Source organism: Pseudorasbora parva, unplaced genomic scaffold (genome assembly GCF_024679245.1).
Source record: "Pseudorasbora parva isolate DD20220531a unplaced genomic scaffold, ASM2467924v1 scaffold_31, whole genome shotgun sequence".
In the NCBI taxonomy this organism is placed as follows: domain Eukaryota; kingdom Metazoa; phylum Chordata; class Actinopteri; order Cypriniformes; family Gobionidae; genus Pseudorasbora; species Pseudorasbora parva.
This window is the reverse complement of record NW_027125103.1, coordinates 927,763-937,767: the sequence shown is the minus strand read 5'-3', so window position 1 is coordinate 937,767 and position 10,005 is coordinate 927,763. Positions and strand designations below refer to the sequence as shown.

At 44.9% G+C, this 10,005-nt stretch overlaps 1 protein-coding gene across 1 annotated transcript; it reads left to right on the top strand.

The window, feature by feature from the left end:
* The first annotated feature begins 211 nt into the window (after nt 1–211).
* On the top strand, nt 212–9,667 carry LOC137065777 (alpha-2-macroglobulin-like protein 1). The gene is made up of 23 exons (XM_067437306.1): nt 212–551; nt 1,503–1,597; nt 1,641–1,670; nt 1,872–2,037; nt 2,123–2,207; nt 2,277–2,391; nt 2,466–2,586; nt 2,673–3,022; nt 3,102–3,399; nt 3,473–3,564; nt 3,643–3,792; nt 4,439–4,554; nt 4,638–4,800; nt 4,944–4,999; nt 5,102–5,255; nt 5,337–5,388; nt 5,645–5,763; nt 8,339–8,548; nt 8,858–8,979; nt 9,093–9,174; nt 9,262–9,345; nt 9,418–9,523; nt 9,604–9,667. Exons 1-23 carry the CDS (start codon nt 212–214, stop codon nt 9,642–9,644), a joined length of 3,147 nt encoding a protein of 1,048 aa, XP_067293407.1. The 3' UTR covers nt 9,645–9,667.
* The last annotated feature ends 338 nt before the right edge of the window (nt 9,668–10,005 follow it).

Genomic DNA, 10,005 nt, shown 5'->3' with positions numbered 1-10,005 from the left:
TAGTACAAAATTAGTTGTGTCAAAATAGCTCACTTCAAGTTAACTAGTCATTAACACACTTCAAATATACTGAAAATGAGTCGGCCGCAAGTATACTTAGTATACTTCTTTTTCACTAGGGTGGGGCCGTCTTCCCGTCAAAGTGAACCACAGCGTTGTCAAAGCTTTGGCTCCTTGGACGGGGACAGAGTGGTATCGGAGGGGCGTGCTTATGGGCACGGTTACGAAGTTGAAAGTGGTCTCGACAGATGCCTCCACTCGAGGGTGGAGAGCCCTACACGAGGGCAAGCCGATCTCTGGCCTGTGGACAGAAACAGAGAAACGGCTGCACATAAACTGTCTAGAGATGAAAGCGGTCGCCTTATCGCTGAGAGCCTTCCTTCCACATATAAAGAACCACCACGTCTTGGTTCGTACAGACAACATGTCGGTGGTAGCGTATATAAATCGCCAGGGCGGCCTGCGATCACATTCTCTTCACCGCATGGCGAAGCATCTCCTTTTATGGGCAGAGCACAACCTGAGCTCCCTGAGGGCGGCTCACGTGCCAGGTATTCTGAATCTGGGTCCGGATATGTTATCCAGGGGACCCATTCCCCCAGGGGAATGGTCTCTTCACCCGCAAACGGTTCTCTTAACTTGGAACACCTTCGGCAGAGCGAAGGTGGATCTCTTCGCCTCAGAAGACAACACTCACTGCCCAATATTTTTCTCCAAATGCAGGGACGCCCTGGCCCATGTCTGGCCCAGTCTCCCGCTATATGCTTTCCCCCCGATCGCGATGCTGCCGCAAACCATCAAGAAAATCAGGGAGACAGCATCCACGGTGCTCCGATCTGATCCAGCTGTCAGACACAGCCCCATGGCCCATTCCGCTGAGGAAAGACCTCCTCACGCAGGCGAAGGGGAAGATCTGGCATCCCAGTCCCGAACTATGGGCCCTCCACATATGGCCCATCAACTGGGAAACCTCTCTGACAGAGTTATGAACACTATTGCGGAAGCTAGAGCCCCCGCGACTAGGCGGCTCTATACTCTGAAGTGGTCGGAGTTTTCTAACTGGTGTGCCGTCCGAAATATCGACGCACGCTCATGTGAAACAGCAGAAGAGCTCGCTTTTCTCCAAGAGCTACTGGACGCGGGTCGTTCCCCCTCCACGCTCAAAGTTTACGTCGCCGCCATAGCAGCTAACCACGCTCAGATCGCGGGACATTCACTAGGGAAAAGTGAGCTCATTGTACGTTTTATTAAAGGGGCTAGGAGATTGAACCCCCCTCGCCCTCCTTCGGTCCCTATTTGGGACCTCGCGGTGGTTTTAGACGCTATGAAGGGTCCCCCCTTCGAGCCACTCCAGACCGCGACCATAAAGCTCCTCTCTCTCAGGGAACCGAGGTTACGAAAGTTACCGAGTACGTTTCCAGGTCTGTTGTCATGAGACGTCAGGGGTTTTTTTTCTTTCTTTTTTTTCTCTCCCTTGTCTGGTTTGTTGTGTGTTAACTGAGTTTCTCTGCAGGCTCCTCGACTAGTTGGAGAATCTGTGCAGAAGCTGAAGGTGGAAGTTCAAGGGAGTGTCTTCAGAGTGACCAAAGAGTGGAAAGTCATGTTCAGACGTTACCTGCCTTTGACCTTCATCCAAACAGACAAACCCATCTACAATCCAGGACAAACGGGTGAGCAGTGCATGACCCATGGTTGAATATTAGAGTTGTAGAGAATCCATTTACACATGGAGTTGTCTTTCAGTACAATCTGGTGGCAGTGGAGGTAAGAATTTGCTCCAGTGCAAGTCTTTGAATGGAGCTGATGTTTTTCTTGAATGGGTGTCTTTTTTGTTTGTAGTTTTTCCTCTGATCTGTTAGTTGTTTTCATAGGACAATCATAATAACCGGATTGGCCAGTGGACAAACGTTTCCTCAACGGGGTGGATCTTGCAGCTTTCTCACAAGTTAAACCCAGAGGCTCAGATAGGGATGTATACAATAAAGGCTTTTATTGGTGACAGAATGATCTCCCATGTTTTTGTGGTGAAAAAATATGGTAAGTCGTTGTTCCTATAATGTACAGCAGCAGTTCAACGACAGATCTGGGCTCCTAATCTGGGCAAGTTTGTTTCCTGCTTTAGTTTTGCCCAAGTTTGATGTTACCGCAAACACCCCACAGACGTACAGCGTTGCCGCTGTGGGACTGAAAGTTGAGGCTTGTGCCAAGTGAGTAAGGCTTGTATTTTCTTATCTTGCGGATGGTCAATTTTTGATGTTACTTGTGACGTTTCCCAGATACACGTATGGCCAACCTGTACCTGGTCAAGTGCTGGTGGAAGTGTGCCGTGAGCCATTTTCATATGTTGCGGTGCCTGGCGTTACCCGCCGTTGCCTGAATAAAACTGCACAGGTTTGACTCCTGCCTTAGAATGGAGGGTTTTCTTCTGCTTGTCTTAAATTTGACCTCCTTTGTTCTGCTACCAGATGAATGCTACAGTCTGTGCTGTCCTTGTTGTCGACACATCAGTGTTTTTTGGCACTACGCTTGAAAATTATATGCAAGTCACACTACTTGTAAATGTGACCGTCACTGAGGAGGGAACAGGTGAGCTATTGGCTGATCTGAACCAATGGCTGTGTATGGAGGGAGTTGACTTTATTTTTTATTTTTATTTTTTTCTTCCTTCCCAGATGTAGTGATGTCAAAATCTGCAATGGTGTCCATTACATTTGAAGTTGGCAAGGTCACGTTTGTGGACCTCCAAGATTATTTTGAACCTGGATTAACAAATAATGGAAAGGTAAATGTCTCCCTGGTTGCAGAAGCCTTTAAATTGGTTCCCCTTCCTAACCTTGGTCATTTGTACCAGATATCCGTGTCTCGTTTCGATGGGACCCCAATTGCAAGTAAAGCTGTGTATCTCCTGGATGGTACCAGCTGGCCAAACAAACTGCTGCTGAATCTGACCACAAACCAGAACGGACTGGCCACGATCTCCCTCAACACTGCTAATCTTCCAAAAGCTGATCTCAATCTGGTGGTACGATTTGCTCTTTATATTTTGTGACTGTAGACCACTCACCCTTGCAAGAAACCAATTCCATTCACTGTTTCCGCAGGTGAGTGTGACTCCAGTGGTTGGTTATGGTTACAAATCCCCATACTTCACTACAGATACGAGGGTTGTTCAACTGACTATAGTGACACTCGAGCAGCCGCTCAAATGTGGTGCTGTGTTTCCAGTGACCGTGAAGTATTCTTTTTTTGGAGAGACTGGCGACTACAGCGCTGATATCGTCTATATGGTGAGTGGACATTTAATTTGTGTGCTGGTCTGTTTGTTCAGCATCTTGTATTGTCTTCTGTCAGGTCCTCTCCAGAGGAGTGATTGTCCTTCATGGATTTCAGAGAGTCAGAGCAAGCGCTTCTAATACTGTCACGAGTGGCTCGGTGTCGTTCCAACTGTCTGTCAGTGTCGCTATGGCTCCAGCAGTGCAGATTCTGGTCTACTGCGTTCTGCCCAGTGAGAATGTAGTTGCAGCTACGGTGTCTTTTGAGACGGAAAGATGTTTCCAAAACCAGGTATGATGTGCGCTAGGATATTTTGGCTTTATGTGGGGAATGGTGACATGCCCTACAGAGCATTGATCCTTGTTCCAGGTGTCTCTACGGTTCTCTCCTGCTACAGCTTTTACTGCTGAGGGAAATGTTCTGACGGTCTCTGCTCAAGCAGGATCTCTGTGTGGCCTTAGTGCTGTAGATCAGAGCGTCCGGATCTTGGAGCCAGGAAGACGCCTGAGTGCTGAAATGGTATCCATGTGCAGTTGCTCTTTAAATCCTTGAGCTTGCTTGACATTCAGGTTCAGCTTTAGAATTTGAGTAGTGCTGACAAACCTAGCTATTATAGGGCTGTTATGATTACAGCAGTGTTGTACCTTGCGCTGTAACGCCTTACATTATAAACTCTGAACATAACATGCCAAAAGGCCTTTAGTGCAATATTTTTACAGAAAGCAATTGTTTCATGGTCCCAGGTGTTTGACTTGCTCCCAGTGCGCTCACTATCAGGTTACCCGTACAGTGTTGAGGATGAACCATGTTTTGGTTTTCCACCCCGTTGAGGCTACAAATCAAGCCTACACAGCATTCAAGGTAGAAAACATTCATAGCCATGTAGTCACTGAATAAGACTCAAGTCAACGACTATTGTTTTGACTCGTTACTATTACAGAGCCTGGGAATGAAGATCGCAACAAATTTTGCTGTACGAGCCCCTCCGTGCCGGCTGTATTCTCGCTTTCCAGACATAGGTTATTTTAGTGAGAATCTCAATGACCTGGTGAACTTGCCTTCAGTTATTGGAGCTTATTCCTCGTTCTTTGTGATATATTCGCATAGTCTGCAGAATAAATATTCTAATATACCAAGAGTGTGTGAAATTGCTTGTCCCTTTCAGTGGTTAATCGTTGTTTTTTTATTACAAGCAAGTGCTGGAGGCGACGCTTCCTCTTCTGATGTGACCATCAGGACTTACTTTCCAGAAACCTGGTTCTGGCAGCTTGCTCAAGTGGGGTTAGTGAAGGATCTTGTTCCTTCTGAAGTACGTATTAGTAAACTCACGAATTCCCCTTTGTTGCTCTTCTGCTGTCCTTCAGAGCCACTGGATCCACACAAGTTCCCCTCGCTGTTCCTGACACCATCACCACATGGGAGACTGATGCGTTCTGCCTGTCCTCAATAGGTTTCGGTCTGGCTCCTCCCGCTCTGCTGACAGTCTTCCAGCCCTTCTTCCTGGAGCTCTCCCTGCCATACTCCATAGTCCGTCTTTTGATCTGAAGGCCACGGTCTTCAGCTATCTGTCCAAGTGTATCATGGTCTGTCATGGTTTATTTACCTTTTATATAATGGATATGTATAGAGAAGGTCCCATCTTTGCTTCATGTGCTCCGTTTCATTGGCAGGTTAAAGTGACTCCAGCTTCATCCACAAACTTCACTCTTACAGAACATCCTGATCCGTACTCATCCTGTCTTTGTGCCAATGGGAGAAAGACCTTCAAATGGGTTCTCTCAGCTCCTGTTCTCTGTCAGTTTTGTACCGGCATTTTCTAAATTTGAAGCGGTGTTGCTCACTTCCTGTCTGTCACCACAGGAACGGTCAATGTGACGGTCAACGCTTCAGCTGAGCCATCCCGCACTCGATGTGGCACTGAGGCCGTGACCGTGCCGTCAAGAGGACGCGTTGACGTTGTCACTCGAAGTCTACTTGTCCTGGTAAGTGTAAAACGGCCTTCAGGAGTTTGACATTGGAACTCGTTCTGCTTTACTGATGTGATGTTTTATTGCTTTTTATAGCCTGAAGGAGTTGAAAGGACAAACACCCAGAGCTGGTTACTCTGTCCAAAGGGTTTGTTTGCACTCAATGATTTATCCCTGTTCAGCCAAACATTAGCCTAATGTTCAACGCTGATCCTTTGTTCGGTCTACACGAAGCGTTCTTTCTGAAGACATGACTGTGACACTTCCGAGAAATGTAACTGAGGGATCAGCCAGATGCTCCGTTTCAGTCCTTGGTAAAGCATTTCATGGAGTAGAAAGTGACGCATTATGTTTGGCTGAATAACGTTGTTTCTGATGTGGGCTTTATGCTTATTCCCTTGTAGGGGATATAATGGGTCGTTCACTGAAGAATCTAGATGAGTTGTTACAGATGCCTTCTGGCTGTGGAGAACAGAATATGATCATTCTTGCTCCCAATATTTACGTCCTGCTGTACCTGAAGGTCACGGGCCAACTCACCGCAGCCATTCGAGAAACCGCCACAGGCTACCTTCGAATTGGTATGGATGACCAATCCACTTTAAATGTCTAGGAGCCTAAATGACAAGAAGGTTTAGTCCTGCTCTTCCCCTTAGACTATCAGACTGTCTAACTGCCTGACCAATTTACATGTGGCTTTTGACCTAATCCGGATATCAAGGACAACTGAACTACAGACACGAGGATGGTTCATACAGCACCTTTGGTCATGACAAATCCAATACATGGTGAGCTGCTTCCTGTTCTACTGTTGTGAGTGTATGAGCTGTTATGGCACTTTCGGTTTAAGTTCAGTTTGTCACCACCTTCTTCACGGCCAGGTTGACTGCCTTTGTCCTGAGGTCTTTTGGTCTAGCGGGGCAATTCATCTTCATTGATCCAAATGTCCTGCAGAGTGCAAAGGATTGGTTAAACAGCAAGCAGCGTTCAGATGGCTGTTTCATGCAACAGGGAACTCTGTACCACAGTGACATGATAGACACGTTTTAAGACAATAAACACACAATCGCGGCAATATATGGTTGGTCTGTGTTCTTTATGCCATGTTGGGTGGTTTCATAATAGATTATATTTATAATGCAATGCTATTCCACATAGCTTTTAGCATTGTATATTTTCTGTCAGATTTTTTGACCCGAAGTTACATGAGATCACATATTGTTATATAAAACACTCGACTTATAAATTATAAAGTGATATGAAGCAAGTTTTGAAGCAAGGTTGCTAGGCAACGTGGGGGAGAGGACGCTGGCGTTGTCTGTTCGCCGCTTCTCCACCCACAACAAATCATGTTAATGTACTATTAGATTTACATTTTATTTTATGTCCTTATGTTTGTGACTAGTCTAACAGTCAGAGCTACAATTGGGACTGTTGCTGATTGCTGGCAGCCACTGAGAGGTCGTTGAGAGGTCGTTGTTCGTCGTTTCGCCGTTTTCAACCGCTTCTCTAATGTTTACGTTTGAATTGCTGCGGTTGGTTTCTGGTTTGGAGGACATTTGATGTTTCTCGCCACGGGTGCTCACTGGTGGTCTCCCTTGGGCTTGGGCTGCATGGTGGCTGAAGTTTGCACCGGGCTAGCGTCATCCGGGCTCTCGTCGTCGGCGTCCGGCATGATGTTGGGATGTTCTGCTTCTCGGCTGCGCCGCTGTTCCGTCCTGCATTGCGACCGTGGAGCGGCTTGGACATCTGCGCCGGCCCCGGTGTGTCCACAGAAGTGCCCGGAGGAATGTTCTGCCTCCTGCATGGTGCTGCAGCGATCCCCATCGTTTGAATCATCATGAAGAAGACCCATCATCTGGTCTTCAGCTGTCGTGCCTCGGCGATGTCATCGGGACACTGCCGCTGGGAGAAATCTGAAACATGGAGTGGACCACAGTGTGCTGCGGAGCTAACAGTGTGCTGCGGAGCTAACAGAGACTTCCACCATCAGCTGTTTTCTGTCCACCATCAGCTCTGTTTCTGTTCACCATCAGCTCTGTTTCTGTTCACCATCAGCTCTGTTTCTGTTCTGTTTTCTGTGTTGGTTGATTGTTTGTAGTATTCTATATTTTTACTTGTTATTCATTTTTTGTTGTTATCCCCCCCCCCCCCCCCCCCCCCCCCTTTGTTGCACTTTGAGATTCTTCGGAATGAAAAGTGCATTATAAATAAAATCTATTATTATTATTATTATTATTATTATTATTATTATTAAGTTTTGAATAAAACATGATTTTAATTGTATAAATTTAATCGTAAAAAAAATCGCTTGCCCTAGATGCACCTGCCACTGAGTAAATACTTAATTTTTATGAACATTTTCTAAATGTAAAACTACTGAAATGCTTATTTGGACGAAATGCATTCGATAGAGTCTCAGTGGGGGTAAAGTAAGAGGTTTGATTTAGAAATGAGGTTTGAATAGAACAGTTTGAATAGAGAGTCGTTAGTAATTATAATGCAGACAAAAGAATAATAATTAGAGCCACAACCAGTCCGCAGAAGTGTGAATGTGTGCCGGGGAGACAAACTGAATGGGGCAGTTTGCACCTCAAAACAATAGAGGCAATATACTGAATGAAAGCTGAGAAGACATGGCAATAAACATCAGTTGATATTTTAGAGATATCTCAAAATAAAATCACATGAAACGATCTTGTAAAACGTTTAATAACATTCCGAGTTTTAGACTTATCATCTTCAGATCTGAAATACAGTATAACATGGTCAGACTTGTGGCTTTAGCTGTAGTGCATTTCTAGATTCCTCCAAGGCCAACTTCAATTTTATTTTCATAAAGATATTTCATACAAATAAATTTCTAATAACTTTACAAAATTTTGAAGCTTATTATAGATTTTTTTGATTATAAAAAATATTATCATTTTGACTGTACAGTAAACTGCCAGGTGTCTGCTTTCAAATGAGACCATAATTATGCTTTTAGTGCAAAGGATTCACCAACTGTATTTGTTTCAGTCTGAGTATGCATTTCCTAGGATTTTTTTTAAAAGTTGTGATTCAGGTTAACAGGTTAATCTGGTGCTTGTTTTCAGGACACAGTGGTGGCTCTTCATGCCCTGTCCGTGTATGCTGCTCAAGTGTTTAGTTTGGACAGCTCCAGCACCGTTACTGTACAGTCCTCTGTGGTAGGAGGAGACTCTTATAGTTTAACCGTGAATCGGGACAACAGGCTGCTGTATCAGGAGAAACCGCTGAAGAACTTTCCTGGCAAATATAGTGTTAAAGCCTCAGGATCCGTGCAGGTCTGTATCTTCACCTCCTGTGTCTTGTGCAAACCCAGTTTATTAAAAATCTCTCCGTACGTAAAAAAAAAAAAAAAAAAAAAAATATTTCCCCCTCTATTTCTCCTTTCTTCTTTCCTTTTCTGGTCTTTGCTACTCTGAGCCGTGTACAAATCTTAGTATTTAGGGCACTTTTTGTGTTTCGTTGCCTCTTCTTGACGGATCGCTTCCTGTTCTCCTGAGTTGTAAGTCGCTTTGGATAAAAGCGTCTGCTAAATGCATCAATGTAAATGTAAATGTAAATGTAAATGTAAATGTAATGTACTATAGATTGCATGTTTCTACAACATCCCAACACCCGTTAAAGTCACCAGGACACTGAGTGTTGAAGCGGCGGTTAAGGGAGACTGCCAACGGCTGGGAGCCAATCTCAAGTTGAACTTCATAGTGAAGTGAGGATGGCTTTGGCTTGGTTTCCTGAAACCAGCTCTTGTTTGACTCTTGCAAAAGGGAGCTGTGGTGATCCGGTTGACTAAACTACTAATTTCCCCCATTACCCATTCAGATACAACGGTGTAAAAGCAAGCACTAACATGGTTATCGTGGACATTAAGCTCCTGTCAGGCTTCACCGCAGATACGTCACCGGTTTGTGTTCAAGATGATTTAGTCCCAAGATGCTAGAAGCTCCTTCAAATATAATTGTCTGTCTGTAAACTATGGTTTTCCCCTCAGCTTGGATCTCCACCCCAGTCGTTTGCTCCGCTAGTGGAGCGTGTTGACGCAGATGATGATCATGTCCTAGTGTATCTGAAAGAGGTGAGACCTTGTACACTGGGTATATTCACTAGCTGCCATCTTCGAATACTGTTCATCCTTTCGGTCTCGTAGGTTCCCCAAGGAGTCCCCATGAGCTACACTCTTCGGCTGAACCAGGTTCTTGCAGTGAAAAATCTCAAGCCAGCAGTCATCAACATTTATGACTACTATCAGCCAAGTACGCTTTCATCCTAATCGTGCTTTGCTCTGGCTGAACTCACTGAAATTGATCAAGCTCACTTCATGTTCCTCTTTCAGGTGACGCGTTTGAGACCACCTACACGTCACCCTGTCCATGATTTGACTCGGTACTGGCTGCAAGACATGACTCAAATAAAATTGATTTTATACAATCAGTCTTTGTTGCCTCGTGTGCACTCAAATTGTCTAAAGATTTATGCATGATTACATGGTTTAAAGTTGCCCTAGAATGATTTGAAACAATATTTCAAATTGTCCTGATATCTAAATAGAGGGTATGTGGCTTATTTAAGGTCAGCTTGTCCAGATCCGGTTTTACAGGTCCATTTACAACCCTAGAAATTCTCCCTAGGATCTAATGCTCTGTTTTCGCCTTATTTGGAAGGGCCGTGAATATTAATGCAGAGTTCTGCTCTGATTGGCTGTTTCACTGCACCGCTAACACATCTATACCATCTG